The sequence below is a fragment of the Ailuropoda melanoleuca genome, chromosome 12 (assembly GCF_002007445.2).
Source record: "Ailuropoda melanoleuca isolate Jingjing chromosome 12, ASM200744v2, whole genome shotgun sequence".
Classification (NCBI taxonomy): Eukaryota; Metazoa; Chordata; class Mammalia; order Carnivora; family Ursidae; genus Ailuropoda; species Ailuropoda melanoleuca.
In genome coordinates this window covers 9,102,779-9,122,871 of record NC_048229.1, presented here as the reverse complement: position 1 = coordinate 9,122,871, position 20,093 = coordinate 9,102,779, and the positions used below count along the sequence as shown (strand labels likewise).

Sequence of the window (20,093 nt, the reverse complement as noted above, 5' to 3'; positions counted from 1 at the left end):
GTTCTGGCTCGGTACAGGCAGATCACTTTCAACTCTTAACTGTGTCTCTGTGATTTACTTCTGTATTTTTAAATTATAGGTTTGTATAGCTGTTTGTTTATTTTTACAGTACAGTCTTCATCTGTTGGAGCCCTTTTGTGGAAAGACGATCATCTCGTTTACAACATCCCACTTCTCTCTTCACGTACTTGCTCATGCAATTTATCAGCATTTATTCAGAATTTATATTTTTATGACCAAAGGCTGAGCCACTTTGTATATGGAGCTTACCTTTCTTGCACAACTTTCTCAGAATTAATATTTTTTTATTTGATTCACCCCAATCAATCTGACACAACCATGAAAGTATCAAACTCCTCTTAGTGTAGTCTAAAACAGGAGGTGATCATCTGTTTCATTCTCCCCCACCACTCACCTCAGAAATACTATTTTTTCCTTTGAAGATTTTATTTATTTATTTATTTGAGGAGAGAGAGAGAGAGAGAGCGAGAGAGAGCACAAGCCGGGGGAAGAGGGAGAAGCAGGCTCCCCGCTGAGCTGGGAGCCTGATGTGGGGCTTGATCCCAGGACCCTGGGATCATGACCTGAGCTGAAGGCAGATGGTAAACCAACTGAGCCACCCAGATGCCCCTCAGAAATACTTTTCATAGAGCCTGCTTGCCACACTTTTGTTTGGGGTCTCAAACATTTGGCAGGTGGCATTCTGGGATCTGGTTGGGAGTAGGGGGAGGGGGCCAGGGTGCTCATCACTAAATAACTGAGTTTCACTTTATCCTCTTTTCTTTTTTTCTTTTTCTTTTTTTTTAAACTAACATAGAGGTTTTATCTGTTTATTTAATTTTAATTCCAGTGTAGTTTACTTACAGTGTTAGTTTCGGATGTACAGTATAATGATTCAACATTTCTGTCTGGTATTCATTGCTCATCACAGTAAGTGTACTCTTTAATTCCCATCATCTGTTCTACCTATCCCCCACCCACCTCCCTTCTGGTAACTGTGTTTGTTCTCTGTAGGTGAGAGTTTGTTTCTTGGTTTGCCTTCTCTCTCCTCCCCCCACCCCATGCTCATTTGTTTTGTTTCTTAAATTCCACATATGAGTGAAATCATATGGTGTTTGTCTTTGACTTATTTCACCTAGCATTATACTCTGGCTCCATTCATGTTGCAAATGGCAAGATTTCATTCTTTTTTATGGCTGAATAATACTCTAGTGTGTGTGTATACATTACATTTTCTTTAGCCATTCATCTATTAATGGATACTTGGGCTGCTTCCATAATTTGGCTTTTGTAAATAATGCTGCAGTATACATGGGGGTACATGTATCCCTTTGAATTGGGGTTTTCGTATTTTTTGGGTAGATACTCAGTTGTGTGATTACTGGATCATATCGTAGGCGAGGATGTGGAGAAAAAGGAACCCCTGTGCACTGTTGGTGGGAATGTAAGCTCGTGTAGCCGCTGTGGAAAACAGTATGGAGCTTCCTCAGACAATTAAAAATGGCACTTTGGGGCGCCTGGGTGGCACAGCCGTTAAAGCATCTGCCTTCGGCTCAGGGCGTGATCCCGGCATTGCGGGATCGAGCCCCACATCAGGCTCCTCTGCTACGAGCCTGCTTCTTCCTCTCCCACTCCCCCTGCTTGTGTTCCCTCTCTCGCTGGCTGTCTCTATCTCCGTCAAATAAATAAATAAAATCTTTAAAAAAAAATAAAAATAAAAATGGCACTTTATCCCCATTTCTAGCTGTGCCTGGTATCCCTGACTCTACTGTGCTTCTGATTCAGCTTCTCCTTGGAGTAAAACTTCAGGCTTCTGCTGGGTTTAGGAAGTCAGTCTGTGAGCTAGGGGAGGGGCCGGACTTCTTAGATGGAATTTAACCAACTCTTCTGTTTCAGTCCCACCAACAGTTGAGCTTTCTCGTGCCCTGAATTTCTGCCTTCCAAGGTTCTGTGGCTGGAATAGACTTGAGGCCCCTTGTGTGTGTTAGATTTCTGCCCTGTGTGTAGGTTAGCATTTAACACCTGCCCTTTTGCTTTCTGTCTTTGAAATCTTGTTAATGTTTTTTATTTGCTGTCATCTTTTTACATGTTCTTGATCCTTGTGGTTTGGTTTTTTTGTTGTCATCTTAATAGGATTTTGGCAGTGAGCAATAAGCCTGTGTAATGGAAGTGATGCGTTTTAAAAATTCTTAGGAATTTTAGAATTAAAAACATTTATTTTAAAAGACTTTATTTATTTATTTGAGGGAGAGAGTGAGAGAGAGAGCATGAGCCAGGTGAGGGGCAGAGGGAGAAGCAGACTCCCTGCTGAGCAGGAAGCCTGACACAGAGCCTGATCTCGGGACTCTGGGATCATGACCCAAGCCTAAGGCAGATAGATGCATAACTGACTGAGCCACCCAGGCTTCCTGAATTAAAAACATTTTAATATAAGATGTTGGGAGAAACTGGATGAAAAGGGTATATGGGATCTCTTTGTATTATTTCTTACAACTGCGTGTGAATCTGTAATTATCTGAAAATAAAACTTTAATACAAAACCAATTTAAAGCCACTGACGTAGCTAATCCTCTCAATGTGTAATATTTTAAGACTTTACTTGTATATGAGTTATAATTGTGGGGTTGTTTTTGGTAATCTGCTCTTTTTATAGTCTTCCTAATTAAACTTTTCATTGTCATATCATATGTTGATGTGGTATAATTTATGAAACATTTTCACAATTATTTTAATCTTTCAGTTAGTATAGTATCTAATGTTGACAGATTACTTCTGGTCAGCAGTGAATGAGTATGCCGTTTTCATCGGCCTTTTACCAGCATTGTGTGCTGTTAGACATTTTTTTGTTTTAGTAATTTTGGTAGATAGAAAATGTCTTTTTCTAGACCATTTCAACGTTTGTTAATTATGGCCTGCCAAAGACGAGTTCTGTTTTGAGATCTGTACTCCTTTTTTTCTACATTGCAGTTTATTAACCAGTTACTTGGAGTTGTCCCTTTGTCAACACCCACTGAGGATGAGCTGGCCCTGCCTGCAGACGTCAGAGCTTTGCAGCGGCATCTGTGTGTCGTGCAGCTGACGAGGCTGCTCGGCTTGTACCACACTATGGACAAAAACCAGAAACTGAGTGTGGTCCGAGAACTGATGCTAAGGTACCAGCATGGACTAGAATTTGGTGAGCAGCCTTTCAAAATCTGTAGTAGTTGCCTGATTTGCTAAGTTTTAGTCCTTTTTTTTTTTTTTTTAAATCACTCAGAGCACCGTTATAAATGAGTTTGGCAAGAACATTTTGTCAGGTGGGAAGACTGTTCACATGTAAAGCCTTTCTTAAGTTCGGAATTTAAAATAATTATCATTGTCCATATTCTTTTTGATTGGGCTAACTCTATCACACTGGGGCTTATATGAATTACATGGAATTTATGATAATTGTGACATTTTCTGTTTATAGGCCTTAGTATTTTTAATATATAGACTGAAATTGAACAAAATGAGTGTTGTAAATTATGAGGTAAACGTTTAGTTTAGAAGTAGATGATCTTTAGATTACTAGATATGTGTGATAAAGTGTAAATTATGTGACCAGATGATGTCAGTGTTTCTCTAACTTTCTAAACCATTAGGCAAAGTAATGAGCGTACTGTCAGTTTAGTTGTACATGGCCCTTGGCTTCTGTTCTTCTCTTTAACTGAAACCTCCTTCCAAATCTTGCTGCTCTCCCTTTGGGGCCATTGTGGATACCACCTTTGTTCTGGAACTCTTTCTTTTGCTCCAGCTGAGTGTGGCCTTACCTTCTTTTGAATCCTTTGATTCATGGCTTATATTTTCCTTCTGGTATTTACACGACTCTTATGACTTTCATTTCCTCTTTTTATCTTCTCCCTCCTGTCACTTTCCTGCTTTAAAAAACTCCTGTGGGGCAGTGATAGTTGAACAAATGTTAAAATACAAATATGGGATTTTTTCCCTACAGGGAAATCCTGTTTGAAAACCGAATTGCAGTTTTCAGACTATTACTGTCTCCTTGCTGTCCATGTGCTTATTGATATATGGAGAGAAACAGGTAAGGAAGAGTGATTTCAGTTTAACTTTGCACTTTGCTTTTATTGATTATAAATCCTGAGACTAATTATATAATCCAAGAATTTGATTTATGCTTTTAGGTTTTTCCTCCTTGCCCTTCTCCAGGGTGCTTCTAGAAGAACCCATTCCAGATAACCCCCTCTCTGTAATCAGGATAATCTTAAATCAGTGCACATCTGTTCTGTTTTTATTTTTAAAATTTTATTAAATTGAAGTATAGTTGACACACATTACATTAATTTCATAAAGGTGTACAACATAGTGATTCGACAGTTCTGTACATCATACTATGCTGACCACAAATATGGCCACCATCTGTCACCATATAACGCTGTTACAATACCATTGACTATATTTCCTATGCTGTGCCTTTCATCCCTGTGACTTATTCATTCCATGACTGGAAGCTTGTACCTCTCACTCCTCTTTTTGCCACCCCCCCCCCAACGACAACCACCAGTTCTCTGTATTTATAGATCTGTGTCTGCTTTTTTGTTTGTTCATTTTATTTTTTTAGATTACACATGTAAGTGAAATCACATGGTATTTGTCTTTTTCTGTCTAGCTTATTTCACTTAGCATAATACCCTCTAGGTCCATCCATGTTGTTGCAAATGGCAAAATATTCTTTTTTATGGCTGAATAATATTCGTGTGTGTGTGTGTGTGTGTGTGTGTGTGTGTGTGTGTACACACCACATCTTTATCCATTGATCTATTGATGGACACTTGGTTTGCTTCCATATCCTGGCTATTGTAAGTAATGCTGCAGTAAGCATAGGGGTGCGTATATCTTGAGTTAGTATTTTCATTTTCTTTTGGTAAATACGCAATAGCGGAATTACTGAATCATATAATATTTCTATTTTTAATTTTTTGAGGAACCTCCATGCTGTTTTCCACAATGGCTGCACCAATTTGCATTCCCACCAATAGTGCATGAGGGATCCTTTCTCTCCACATCCTTGTCAACACTTGTTATTTCTTGTTTTCTGTTCTGTTTTTAAACATTTCTAAATATTGAATGTGACTGAACTACCTATTACAAAGTTGCAATAATTAAAATACAGAGAAACTGATTCAGAGATAGATGTATAGGCCCATGAAATGAATAGCCCTTTTTATTCACTTAAAAAAATGTTCAGGAGAATGCACTCTTTTTGGAATATAACTCTAATTAACCTATACAGGACAGAACTACAATATATGCTGAAGGAGGCATCATATATCATTGAGCAAGAAAAGGATGATTCAGCAAATGGTATTGAGATTACCTTTTCTTTAGGTCTCACTCCTGACAGTTTCTTTTATTAACAGTTTTTTGGGAGAAAATAATTTAGGTACTTATTGCATATTATTCACGAGAATAAACTGCACAGGAAACAAGGGGCTGGGGAGACAGTGCTGTGCATGATGGACACAAGCCATACCCTCAGGGATCATTTCATGGAGCACTTGATTTTGATATCATCGTCCATGTGCTTAAAATCCTTCAGAGGTGCCCTGTTTTCCTGAGGATAAAGGTCAACCTCTTTAGGATAGTTTACAGTGCTCTTTATAATCTAGCTACTGCCGGTATCTCCAAATTCTTAGGTACTTACAGCCTAAATCTCCTGGTTTTTTTGGTTGCTAGTGTTAGCATCATGTGCCTCTCTTTGAAGTAACTTCCTTCCTTCCTTCATCTAACTTTTACTCAGACGGTACCTCTGACAAGCCTGTCTTGATTTCACCCCCTCCCCCATGGCAAATTTTATGCCCCTTCTGAACTTTGGTAGGACGTTGTGTGTACTCCTGTGCTAGTACTTGTTATACTATATTGTGCCGGAAATGGGGGTGAAATCCTTTTTATCAGAGTCTTTGTCATCTGAGCCCCAGAATCGTGAGTGCGTAGGGCTGTGAGAAAACATCATTAATGAACTGACCTCTTAGTAATTTGGTCCCTACTCAGATACCCTTCCCCACTTATTCTAGCATCCATTCTTGCTCACAAGTGACTATGTGGCTTTGCTAATCTCTTGTTATTTTTGAGCAGTATGTCTGCCCAGTAGAGCAGTAGCAGCTAACATTTGTTGATCATCAGACACTTGGAAGTGCTTTATGTGAGTTAGCTAATTTAAACCTCATAATAATACAGTTAAGATGGATGCAGTTTTATAGATGAAGGAAAGACAGGGTAGAGGGAAAGAAGNTTTTATTTATTTATTTGACAGAGATAGAGACAGCCAGCGAGAGAGGGAACACAAGCGGGGGAGTGGGAGAGGAAGAAGCAGGCTCATAGCGAAAGAGCCTGATGTGGGGCTCGATCCCAGATCGCCAGGATCACGCCCTGAGCTGAAGGCAGACGCTCAACCGCTGTGCCACCCAGGCGCCTTAAGATGGATGCAGTTTTATAGATGAAGGAAAGACAGGGTAGAGGGAAAGAAGTTAAGCAAATTTTCCATAATCACACAGTGCAGGTACATTGGAAAATTGCCAGTATTAAAAAGATACAAAGTTTCTTGCAGTCAATGAAAGTGATGTTGAAGTGCTCTAATTAGAGGCATAGTCATTGTCCAAGGTGGATCTGACGGATATTAGAAATCTATAGAAATGTGGTACGGATGTTGGAGGAGACTGATTTGATGTGAAGGATTAAGAAGAGCATTTAAGAAGTTGATGATGCTCTCAGATATTTTGCAATAAGGCGTTTGTTTATGATTCTGAAAAAGTAAAATGGGGAGTTAAGAATGTCTTTTTTTCCCCTCTAGTTTTATGAAGAAATGTGATTGGCATATTACATTGTATTAGCTTAAGATTGTGTAGTTTAAGATGTATAACATGATTTGATGTATGTATGTCATGAAGTGATTACCACAATTTTCGTTAACATCTGTCACCCCGTAGTTTTGGTTTTTTTTTAAGATTTTATATATTTAGGGGCGCCTGGGTGGCACAGCGGTTAAGCGTCTGCCTTCGGCTCAGGGCGTGATCCCGGCGTTATGGGATCGAGCCCCACATCAGGCTCCTCTGCTATGAGCCTGCTTCTTCCTCTCCCACTCCCCCTGCTTGTGTTCCCTCTCTCGCTGGCTGTCTCTGTCTCTGTCAAATAAATAAATAAAATCTTTAAAAAAAAAAAAAAAGATTTTATATATTTATTTGAGAGACAGAGAGAGAGCGAGCACACTAGCAGAGGGAACAGCAGGAAAAGGGAAAGGGAGAAGCAGGGTCCCCACTGAGCAGGGAGGCCAGTGTGGGACTCGATCTCAGGACCCTGGGGTCATGACCTGAGCCAAAGGCAGATGATTAACTGACTCAGCCACCCAAACACCCCCAAGTTAGATTTTTTTCCTGTGATGAGAGATACTAAGATCTACTCTCCTAGTAGCTTTCGAGTATACAGTACAGTGTTAACTGTAGTCCATATTATATATTAATATATCCCTAGAACTTATATCATTTTGTTACATTTAGTTAGAAAAATATTTTCCCAAAAAGCCTAATCAATCCTTCATGCTCTTTTCTTTTTTTGCTTGATGCCCTTTTGATTTGGTGAAGAATTTTCAGAGTTGTAGTTACAGCCTAAATTTTGCAAGCTAAAATATGTAATGTCTTTATAACAGTTTAATAGTTGAGAAAGAAGTAAAAATTATGCCTTTTTTCTTTTTTCTTTTTTTTTTTGCTATTTACTTTGAAATTTGGGTTGTTTTTTTTTTTTAAGATTTTATTTATTTATTTGCCAGAGATAGAGTGAGAGAGAGAGAGAGCAAAGAGTGAGAGAAAAAGCAAGCACACAAGTAGGGGGAATGGCAGGCAGAGGGAGAAGCAGGCTCCCTGCTGAGTAAGGAATCGGTTTTGGAACTTGATCCCAGGACCTGAGCCAAAGGCAGACCAACTGAGCCACCCAGGCATCCCAAGATCTTCTTTTCAATACTAGTTATCTTTGAGTAACTAGGACTTTAAAAAAAATTTTTTTTCTCTTAAAATTTTCATTTATTTGAGAGAGAGCATGAGCTCACGGAGGGGCAGAGGGAGAAGCTGACTCCCCGCTGAGCAGGGAGCCCAACACATTGCTAGATTCCAGAACCCTGAGATCATGACCCATGCCAAAGGCAGACACTTAACCCACTGAGCCACCCAGGTGCCCCATTTCCTTTTTTTTTTTTTTTTTTTTTTTTTTTTTTTTAAGATTTATTTATTTACTTGAGAGAGAGAGTGAAGGAGAGCAAGTGAGCACACCAGTTCGGGGAGGGGCAGAGGGCGAGAACCATCAAGCTGACTCCCTGCTGAGCACAGAACTGGATGTGGGGCTTGATCCCATGACCCTGAGATCACAACCCAAGCTGAAACCAAGAGTCAATCGCCTAATTGACTGAGCCACCCAGGCGCCCCGAGTAACTAGGACTTCTTTATTTATTCCCTGTAATTGTCCAGCTGTTTTCTCCACGCACCTCTGAGCCGCTTGAGGCCAGGAATCACCTGTGACCCTTATCCTCTGGTCTTACATCTAGTTGCTCCAGAGTTTAAGTCAGTAAGTGTTGAAGTCAATAAAATTATGATTGTGAAGACTAGGTAGCAACATGGAAAACACTTAAAAGCAAAATTAGATGTATGTCATGATTACTACTGTGTAAAAGTAATTCCGATTCAAAGGCAATACATTAAAATCACGGTATTGTGTAGATTATAGGTATGCATAGTTTGGGTAGAATTATGGATATTTATCTAAAGCCCCAATTTTTGGTTATATCATTTCTTTTAGAAAAAAGCCTGGAGCTTATAATTTGACAAACTCAATGCGTGGAGCTTTTACTTTAAGTTTTTTAAGTTTTGGTTTAAGTTTTTTCTGACTGTAAAAATAACTTAATGAAAGTTTTGGAAAACAGTTTATTTTAATCTTACTTTTCCAGCTTCCAAAAGGCATTCTAACATTTTGGCATATTTCCTTCTCTTTTTTCCTGTGCATATCTTATAGACCGATCACCTGTTCACACTAATTTGAATTCTGTGTGTTTTACTGAACTGTTACTGTATAAGTATTTTCCCTTGTTACTAAAAACTCATTAATGTCAAATGGCTGCATGCTGTGGGTTTTACTATAATTTACTTAATCATTCCCCCATTATTATACAGTGAATATTTTTGTGTATAAATCTTTATCTCCATTTCATATTATTTTCTTAGGTTCATAAAAAAGAAGTTACTTAATCTTGAAGACTATTGATGCATGTAACCTTTTGAGTTTTGGTAGGCCAGAAATAAGTGTGTCATATTAATTTGATTATTAATGAACAGCTTTTTTCAAATATCATTTCAAATATCTGAATAGTAGAGTTACCCATGGAAGAAAAATGTTGTCTAGAGAGAGCATCTTTCTGGGGTCTGGTAGAGAAAATCCTGTACTGGGAAGGTTGGTAGACTCAAATTCTCCTTCAAAGTCCATCTCTTCTCCGAATCTAGGATTCTCTGAGATCCCATAAGTTCCTTCATAAGGCCTTGCAGCTTAAAGTTTGCATCACTTTTGCAGATGCATGTCTAAGAACTGAGGTAACTATTGAGAAACTGTCTGTTCCGGGGAATTCCCTATTTTGCTTATAGGCATGTATCTAAAATTTGTTTTTTGACACCTAAACTCATTCTTCGAATAGGGGAGGTGATAATATCAGTACGTTTTTGTCTTTTGTTTGTGAGAAACCTCCATTTGCTGCTAAGTACTGTGGATAATACTGTTACATTTTGGTTCTAGGTGACGAGACTGCTGTGTGGCAGGCCTTGACTTTGCTGGAAGAGGGATTAACCCACAGCCCTTCCAATGCACAATTCAAATTGCTGCTTGTTCGAATCTACTGTGTGCTGGGGGCGTTTGAACCAGTGGTGGATCTGTACTCCAGCCTTGATGCTAAGCATATCCAGCATGACACCATTGGGTTGGTAGTATATACTCTGAATACTGAGCAGCTGGCTACCCCAGGGTGGGGTCCTTGTGCATGAAGCTCAAATTTTCAAATTTAGCAGTAGAGTTGTTTCTGTTATTAAGCTTTTTAGGTTAAGTAATCCCCCATGATGACCCATTGCAAAATGGAAAGATTTTTATATCTTCCAGCATTTAATGGTAATTTTTAAATTTGCACAATTTTGAAAAGGTAAGAAAGTTTTCCCCAGAGAGAGCAAACAGCTGTATGTGAATACTTTTTCTTTTTTTCTTTCTGAACACTTTTTTCTTTTTTTTTTAAGATTTTATTTATTTATTTGACAGAGAGACAGCCAGTGAGAGAGGGAACACAAGCAGGGGGAGTGGGAGAGGAAGAAGCAGGCTCCCAGCGGAGGAGCCTGATGTGGGGCTCGATCCCAGATCGTCAGGATCACGCCCTGAGCCGAAGGCAGATGCTTAACGACTGCGCTACCCAGGCGCCCCTGAACACTTTTTCTTAGCACACATTGTCTTGAAGTCCTTATTTCTGCTTTGCAATTGAGATTGACACATGTACTTAATTTTTGACCTTAGAGATCCTTTGAATTTGTGTTTTGACTTTTCTTTATGATGAATCAAGGGTATTTTCTTTATCCCCTTCTGTTCCATTAATCATCTGAGCATAAGAAAGCATGGCATAGAGCTTTAGTTCTCCCATAAAACTGAATTAACTTGCTCTTTAAAAAAAAAATTTGATTCTGTGAATGAGATAATTTATGTGGCAAGATTTTTTAACTTTCCTATGTGCCTATAATTCGAAGTGTAGTTGATAATGGAGGTGGTAAGTATAACATTTTTTTTTCTTTCCTTCTGACCTAGCTATCTTTTGACCCGATACGCCGAATCCCTAGGTCAGTATGCTGCTGCATCCCAATCCTGTAACTTCGCACTCAGGTTTTTCCACTCCAACCAGAAAGATGTAAGTGAAACATATTTTTAAAAAATATGTTCTTGCCTGCTGAATGCACACGATTCAGAGAACATCTTCCCTCCTGTGGCAAGCGCTCATGTTGAGGTGCACCATGCGTACTTGCAAGTGCCCTTAGGCCGTAGCTTACTGGCCACGACTGATAGGTAGAGGTAAAGAGTTATTTGTGGTTGCTAGAATGGGTGTGTTTAATAGAATCCATGCAGAGGTACAGTTAAAACGGTGTTAACAGAGTAGGAAGTGGTATTCCTCTTAGATCTATCTTTTAATTTCTAAGAGACTTTTTCTAAGAGTATAAGAGGTAACCCATAACCCATAAGTGTTTATAGCCTGGGATGCCATAGAAGATTCTGCAACAGCTGCTGCTCTCTGTTACCTTTGTTTATTTCTAAAGTTTATACTACCATGCTCTTTGCCAACAGCCAGTGCACTTGTATTTAATTGACCAGTTGAAGGACATTTCAAGACTCTGTTGTGTCAATAGTGTGTTTTTTAAAGTAGCAATTAATAAGGTAGAACTATGTGCCATAATGAAAGGATGGGATTTGCACCATATTTTTCAATGCAAGTAGGTTTGGTCTCCACTTGTCAGTTAAGCAGAAGTTTTGTATAGTCTCTAGTCAGTCAACCAGCTGTGCAAAACCACCTAGAACATAGGTGAAAAGAAGGCAAGTCTCTAGGATGGTCATTGCCGGCTTTGTTCCCATGTGCTTCTAAAACTCATTGCCCGGAATTCAGCCATGCCAGATATCTGCCCATAGTATTCTGTTTTCATGGTCTAACAGCAACTAAAGAACTTGGCAAGAAAGCTGGTTTTTGGGGTGGTTCTTTTGTAACTGTAACAGCTGTGGCTAATCTATCTTCCATCAAATTCTTTAGCCTTGTATTAAATAGAAGTCAGAGCAGAAGCATTTCTGAACAATGGAATATAGGTTTGTTGTTGTCAACTTCCAGTAATTCTGTCCTGACAAGCCTTAGGGCAAGGCCCGGAGGGCTGGTGTAGCAAGGATGGTAAGTTGTGCATCAGTTGGCTTTTAAGCCCTATTCCCCTCCCCTCATGGCGCCCTTCCCCAGTGATTGGGATCTCTGTTCATATGTTATTTTGTGCCATAGCTCCTGATCAGGGAGAGAGGGAAGTAGGCATCCACATTTGAACATGCTGCCTGGAAGGTGCTGGCCTGGCTTAGAAATCTGAGGGCATCTCTAGGACCTTGGGTTTCTAAAATATCCTAGCACAAATAGGCAGTTGAGCTATAAATCTGTGTGTTTGTATTATGTGTTCAGGCATCTGTGCTTTCCCTTCTCTGTTCTTAAGAAGTTTCACTAAGTCAAGGGGAAAAAAGTGTTTTTCAAATCTCATTATTCCGGCTGTCATTTCTGTATTTCTAAGAAAGAAGTTAAAGAAATATTTGATTTACTGATGACTCCTTTTCTAAGTTTTGTTTCTCAAATAACTCTGAGGGGGAAGTTGGGGTAAATAAGGTATTAATCCATGCCTGGTGGCTGGTTTTATTCCAGTTTTTAATCATCCAGCATTCTGGAAGCTACCATATTGTTCTGATTTGGTCAATAAAGCACATTTCATATACTATTGAAAATTAAGCTTTAATTTCCCCCCCCCACAATTATTGTGTCTAAAGAGTTGATTTGAAAACAAAACACATCCACCCCAAAACAAAACAACTCAAGTTATTATTACAGAGAAAGGAGATCCTCAGGAATGATTTGAGAGAGGGCATGTTGTTCTCAGTGGCTTTTTTTATCTTCGAAGTTTTGCTGATGGTTATGTGTGGCAGGAGTGACTATTCATCTGCATGTATGTGATGCTGAACCTGATCATTTTATTGATCTGGGAATAGGACTCTGCTTGAAATTTATTTTTATTACGACTAAGAAGAAAGAGCTTATTTAATTTTACTAAAGTAGGTAATCTTTGGGGATCCTAGAGGCAAAAGCAAAAATCAAAATAGCATGGAAAATGCACCTTAAACCTTCATACCTAGCCTGAGTCCCAAAATAGGGAACTGGAGACTGTGGTGTGGACTGTTTCCTGTAGGAAGTGGAGTATAAGAAAGAGCATGATTTTAGTGTTGCCTTGTATGTGTTAAACCTTCTGACTGTGTTAGGTATATCTCTGGAAAGCTAAAGCTCTGTGTTCTACATCTTTTATTCTTAGTAGTTTTTGAGATCCCCAGATGGTTTTTTCTTGAGTGACTGATGTATTTCAATTCCCAACTTGCTCTTTGAAAGAACACTTTTACTCCTTAAATGGAAAATCCAGTGTTCTGCTTTGTAAGGCTTTGTACTGTGGGATTGAAAGTTATATTTGGAGGGTCTATACAGGGATTTTCTTTCTGGAAAAGTCATCATCGTTGCTGTCATCTTACTTTGGAATAGGTTTTTACAATATGAGACTTAGAGCCAGATTTTCTTATCTCCAAAAGTTACTAGTATGTGTTACTTTAAAAATAATTTCCCTTTAAAAGTCTGTTTTAGGTATTCATGAAGACGATCATTCAGGGTTTGATGTCCATTTATTTTGCTAACTTTTACAGTGACCAGGGTTCATTTCAGGAATCCATATGGGATGTAACTAGCCTCATGGTGCATAAATGCGTAGAAATAGGTACGGACAACATTCTCTAATATTCAAAGGTTTTTAAAGTGGCTGTGGCTTCCAGTTTTGCCTGCAGTTCCAGTAGATGTTGTCTCTTAAATCGTAGACCTCTCTCATGCTTGGTCTTATTGCAGGATGCCCAGGCCCTTTTCTAGCTCTGCAGTGATACTTTGCTGCAGCATTAAAGGAGGACTATCTTAAAAACAGAAGCCAGAGAGCGGCAGTTACCTTCTCAGTTTGTTAAAGGACTACATTCCCTTTCTGTTGCCCCTTATTTTTCTTTTTTAAAAATCATTGCCTTTTTTTCAAAAGTGGTATTCCTTGGACCACTCAGAAATTAAAACTGCCTCTGTACTTTGTAAAGCTGGGTTCTTTCCTTTAATCAGCGTATTTTGGAGCTGTAATTGATAAATTTGATTGGAATCCCCTGAAGTCCTGTTTTTATCCTGATTAATTGCTGGATCATTATGTTCCTAAGCAGCTGGTCTTTTCAAGCTGTAAGTTCCTGTTGGCAAGGGCTGATGGTAAACCTTGCTTTTTCCAAGCCAAGAGGCCGTCGGATAGGCATGTGTTAATTTAGAGTATCCTGGCCTCTTCTTGATGGAGCGTATCACTGTCCTTTAATCAGGCTAGAAGGTACACTGAGCTTTTTCGGATAGTCCTTCCTTAAACCTGCAGGATCACAAGTAATCTTTTTAATTTTCTTGTGTCCGTCCGTCTTTAATTTCTCCAGATACTGCAGGCAAACAGCTCGCCGAGGTGTCCCATGGGGTTTAAAAGCCGCATCGAATGCAGTTGAATTAGCGCCCGTGGCGCAATCCCGCGGCCTGAAATGAACCCTGCGAGGCTGTGTATCAGAGGGTATGTTGTTGACTATTGGCCTATTTTCCTACTGGGCAAATTATTCAGTCGTAATGGAGATGGGGGCAGAGCTGACTGAGGCTGTGTAAAAAGACTGGCTTTTCTAGAAAGGATCTTTGGGGCAGACATCCGCTTTGGCTTAACATTTTCCTTGGCCCACAAGGGTACCCTCCTGACTTCTGATCCTGATGGCATAGTCCCACACCCATGAAATGTTCTTCCCTGAGATTTTCTTCTATTGTGCCAGAAATTCTGTTGAGAATTCTTTTTCTTGCCTGTGTTCACAACATTTCATCTGTACATATGTATTAATCTAAAATTAAAGCGCATGTGGTGAATGTTCCCTTCATTTACTTGTTCATGGAATTTTCCAGCATAGGTCTTACGTAGTTTGGCTGGACAAGAAACCTGGTTCTTGCAGTCTTTCTGTCCTCAGAATGGATTCTGATGAATTCTTATGGGTCTTTTGTTTGTTGTCTTCTGTCCTGATGTAGTGCACATATGCCCTATGTTTGTGGTACGTAGTACTCAGAAATAAACAAAACCAAGGAGCAGCCTGTCTTTTTTCTGAAGGAGGGTGATTTTTATTTGGGTTGGTGGTGGGTGGTTATGTTATTCTGGTGTTTTTGGAACCTTTGTATAAAACACAGTGTATCTTAGATGAAGAAAAACATGGAGTACCATCCCTTCCACAATGGCACTAACCAAATTTTTGACTGATGTGGTATCACAAAACCTCCAGTCCTACTGAATTGAAAGACGTAACTGCTAAGAGAAAGTCTCTGTGGTGGTAGCAGCAGCTGGGTATTACTAGAAGTAGTGGAATTAGTGAAGAACACATACGACTCTGGTATAGGAAAGAAGAAAAATAATGTTTTTAAAAGCTGATATTCTACTTGGTGACCTTTAAAGATTAGATTTCACATCTTACTTAATTTTAGTTTGAGTGTTTTGTTTTGCCAGGCAAGGTTTGCTTTCATTGCCTGATCTGTGAAATATTTATACGGAGGTGATGTGTTTCGTTCCCAGACCTCAGAATATATTATTCAAGCTTACAAATATGGTGCATTTGAGAAGATCCCAGAGTTTATCGCTTTTAGGAACAGGCTGAATAATTCTCTTCATTTTGCACAAGTCCGTACTGAACGGATGTTGTTAGACCTTCTACTTGAAGCAAATATGTAAGTATTGCACAAGAGCTAAAAAGGAACTGAGGGATCACATCAGATCCTGAGGGCCATTAATGGGCTCAGGGGTGATAATAGCAGGACTAAGCTAAGGAAAAATGGAGGAAAAAAAAGAGAGAGAGAGAGGAAGTTGGTAGCAACAGAGAAGAAAGGAGAAATGACCCAGTGCATGTCGTGGAGAATGATTGGGCGCTGCCAGCACCATCTCATGTCACGTACACAAGCCAGCCAGGCCGCGGTCGTCATCATCCCAGTCCATGTGGTGTTTAAAGGGTTTTCCTTCCCCTGTTAAACATGGGATATCAGGGATTAATGTTGATTCACTTTATTTTAGTTGGGCTTCCAGACGCTTTCTCTTGCTGTGCAGCAGGCCAGCATGATATGGGCTTGGTTCAATGTCATCTTCTGTGAACCTTTACTTCTGATTAGTAAATCCTTCTTCCTCTTTCTTTTCCTTTCTTTCTAGTAGAACAAAGTTGTGGCTAATATGTTTTCATGGCTCTTTTACTATTGAAGTAATACATAATTGTTCTGTATCACAGATCAACCAGTTTAGCAGAAAGTATAAAGTCAATGAATCTTCGGCCAGAAGAAGACGACATTCCATGGGAAGCCTTGCGAGACAACAGAGACTTAAATGTTTTCTTCAGCTGGGATCCAAAAGACAGGTAACTGGAGGGGCGCCTGGGTGGCACAGCGGTTAAAGTGTCTGCCTTCGGCTCAGGGCGTGATCCCGGCGTTGTGGGATCGAGCCCCACATCGGGCTCCTCTGCTGGGAGCCTGCTTCTTCCTCTCCCACTCCCGCTGCTTGTGTTCCCCCTCTCCCTGGCTGTCTCTATCTCTGGTGAATAAATAANAAAAACTTAAAAAAAAAAAAAAAAAAAAAGTTCAAAAGACAGGTAACTGGAATTAAATCCCAGGTATTTGTTTTTGAAGAATTAGGATGAATCTAAGAGTTACAAAAAAAATCTCTTTTTTACACAAATACAATAACATGGTGGTTGTAGGGATAAGAAGGTATAGGTAAGCCAAGTGAAGAAAATGAATCTCACTCCTATGTTGGATTGCTGGCTAATCTAAAAATTAGATTTTCCTTCATAGCATACATGAAAAGAGATTGCAGGTGGATTAAAGGTTATGTGCTAAAACTCCTTAGAAGTTAAAATTAAAAAAAAAAAATTTTTTTTTTTTTGAGAGAGAGAAAGAGCACAGGGGCGGGGAAGCTGGGGATGGGGTGGGGAGGGAGCAGAGGGAGAGGGAGGGAGTGAATCCCAAGCAGGCTCCACGCCCAGCTTGGAGCGCAGAGCCTGATGTGGGGCTCGGTTTCGAGATCATGACCTGAGCTGAAATCAAGAGTTGGACACTTAACTGACCATGTCATCCAGGTGCCCCTTTAAAAGATATTTTTAAACGGTTAGGGAAAACCTTTCTTAGCATTACATCAAACCTGGAAACATAAAGGATTTGATCTCTGTGACCGTTAGCCTTCTATATAGAAGTAAATTTGTTAACAAGTTTTAAAGGTAGATTGGTGATTTTCATCGTATATATTAATATCTTTCACATAAAGGGAGAACTCTTAATAAATTAAGAAGATAACTAAAAAACAAATTGGACTTAAGAAATTCAAAGAGATGCACCTGACAGTGATAAAGATTTTTTTGAACTATTGGACAAAGATGAAAAAGATTAATACTTGTGGTCAGCAAGGTTGTGGGGGAAAGGTGGTTGTGCATTGACATGGAGATACAATTTTATATAATCTTCCTATAGGGAATTTTAGTGATCTGTATTAAGATTGGAAATTCCAAATCCCACTTAATTCAGCAGATCACTTCTAGGAAAGTACAACCAAAGGCAGTATGCACAAGCATGCAGAGATATGTATATGAGGTACTTCTGAATATACACTTGACCCTTGAACAATGCAGGGTTGGGGTGCTGACCCCCTTGCACAGTCAGAAATCCATGTGTAACTTTTAACTCCCCAGAAACTTAACTACTAATAGCGTACTATTGACTGGAAGCCTTGCCTATAACATGAACAGTTGATCAGCACATATTTTGTGTGTCATGTGTATTATTATATCCTGTATTCTTACAATAAAATAAGCCAGAGAAAGAAAATGTTATTAAGAAAATTGTAGGGGTAGGGGCGCCTGGGTGGCACAGTTGTTAAGCAGCTGCCTTCGGCTCAGGGCGTGATCCCGGCGTTATGGGATCGAGCCCCACATCAGGCTTCTCCGCTGGGAGCCTGCTTCTTCCTCTCCCACTCCCCCTGCTTGTGTTCCCTCTTTCGCTGGCTATCTCTCTCTGTCAAATAAATAAATAAAATCTTTAAAAAAAAAATTGTAGGGGCGCCTGGGTAGCGCAGTCGTTAAGCGTCTGCCTTCGGCTCAGGGCGTGATCCCGGTGTTCCAGGATTGAGTCCCACATCAGGCTCCTCGGCTGGGAGCCTGCTTCTTCCTCTCCCTCTCCCCTGTTGTGTTCCCTCTCTCGCTGGCTGTCTCTCTGTCACATAAATAAATAAAATCTTTAAAAAAAAAAAACTGTAAGGAAGAGAAAATACATTTACATACTATACTGTATTTATAAAAGAAAATCCGTGCATAAGTGGACCCATGCAGTTCAAATTAATGTTGTTCAGATGTCAACAGCACTGTGATCCAGTGATTGCCAAGACCACATCAGTGATTTGCTAGGACTCATAAGATTTAACCTATAGTTGTCTTCACAGCTAAGATTTATTATAACAGAAGGACAAATGACAGGATCAGCAAGAAAAAGACACAGAGGGGCGCCTGGGTGGCACAGCGGTTAAGCATCTGCCTTCAGCTCAGGGCGTGATCCCGGCGTTATGGGATCGAGCCCCACATCAGGCTCTTCAGCTATGAGCCTGCTTCTTCCTCTCCCACTCCCCCTGCTTGTGTTCCCTCTCTCTCTGGCTGTCTCTATCTCTGTCGAATAAATAAATAAAATCTTTTAAAAAAAAAAAAAGAAAAAGAAAAAGACACAGAATCTGGAAAACTCCATGCACAGACTTCCAGTGCTCTCTCACTCCGTGTTCCTTAGCAGCAAAAAGTGCGGTGATGTGTGTGCAGCATTTCTGCCCAGAGAAGCCCATTTGAGATTTGGTTCCCCAGGTTTTTACCAGCTGGTTATGTAGGCACCCTCTGTTCCTCATGTGTCAACGTTCCAGACTCCCAGAAGGAAAGGAGGTGTTCACCATAGACCATACGGTTTGTACAGACAGCCTAGGCACAGTGAGCTGCTCTTATCATTTAGGGAATGGTTGGAGTGCCGGTTCCTAGACATCAGGTAAAGGTCAACCTTGCAAGTTGACCCTTCTAAAGAAAATAGCCTTAGGCTTGCTATGTTAACCTTTTCTGCACACTGTCAAAAAAGATGTCGTTTATAAAATAGTATAAATATTATGAACCCATTTTATTTGTTTAAAATATGTCATGTTATATAAATATTGTTAGTTGCAGTTTTGTACATCTGTATTGTAAGAGTCTGCAAGGATTGATACCAGGCTTGTTGATATTGCAGGTGTTTGGTTAGCAAGGCACTTTTTTCTGTTTTTCAGTTTTCTGTCATTTGAAATTTTTATATCATGTATTTTGTTGAAAATGCATGATACAAAAATTTTCAACATTTTCAACAAAATACATGAATATATAGTTTGTTGTTATCAGAAGTCTCACTTAAGTGGAAGAATGACCTTTTAGGTAGGTTATCATTCCCCATTTTATTGATCCTGAGTTGGGGACTTGGGTGATTGGGGTTTATCCGAGATCATTCAGCTAGGAGATGAGCGCCGGGACCATTCAATGACATCTTGACTCATGGAAGTAAAGCTTGAAAGATGTAAAGGCAACACATTGAATAAAATGGATGGTTTGGGGATATTTCTTTTTTAAGGGATATTTCTGAAGAACATAAGAAACTTTCCTTGGAGGAGGAGACCATGTGGTTAAGAATCCGTTCCTTGACATTGAGGCTGATCAGTGGACTTCCAAGTCTGAATCACCCCGTGGAGCCAAGGAACTCAGAAAAAACCACTGAGAATGGTGTGTCCTCCCGGATTGATATTCTTCGTTTACTACTTCAACAGCTGGAGGTGGCCATGGAGACGGGAAAGCGATTTATTGAGAAGGAAGTTCAGGTATCATCAAATGTATTTACCATCAAAGCTGCAATAACCTATGACTGTCTTTTTAAAAATAGGAATTTGGGGTGGGTGAATAGTAAAGAACAGTATTTCGTCCCAGTTTATGGCACCTGTAGGAAAAACCCTGATTTTATAGACTTGGGAATTACAGAGGTTTCCTCACTATCTAGACTGGATAATGAGGAAAAGCAAAATAATGGTATAATGGTATATTTTTAATAGCTATCAACAAATTAATACGGAGTTTCTGTTTTCACCATAATGATTCAGTTGTTAGTTTAGTTAGATCAGTGGTTT

At 39.7% G+C, this 20,093-nt stretch overlaps 1 protein-coding gene across 2 annotated transcripts in view; it reads left to right on the top strand.

The window, feature by feature from the left end:
* NAA25 (N-alpha-acetyltransferase 25, NatB auxiliary subunit) overlaps nucleotides 1-20,093 on the top strand; it is a 69,771-nt gene that overhangs the window by 33,241 nt on the left and 16,437 nt on the right. Inside the window, exons 12-18 of one of the 2 annotated variants that reach the window (XM_002925235.4) lie at nucleotides 2,968-3,175; nucleotides 3,974-4,063; nucleotides 9,805-9,985; nucleotides 10,849-10,948; nucleotides 15,465-15,616; nucleotides 16,165-16,290; nucleotides 19,547-19,790. In XM_002925235.4, the coding sequence (XP_002925281.1) occupies nucleotides 2,968-3,175; nucleotides 3,974-4,063; nucleotides 9,805-9,985; nucleotides 10,849-10,948; nucleotides 15,465-15,616; nucleotides 16,165-16,290; nucleotides 19,547-19,790 (1,101 nt within the window). The remainder of the gene's footprint in view (nucleotides 1-2,967; nucleotides 3,176-3,973; nucleotides 4,064-9,804; nucleotides 9,986-10,848; nucleotides 10,949-15,464; nucleotides 15,617-16,164; nucleotides 16,291-19,546; nucleotides 19,791-20,093) is intronic. The other variant, XM_034639697.1, reaches the window with a different exon arrangement.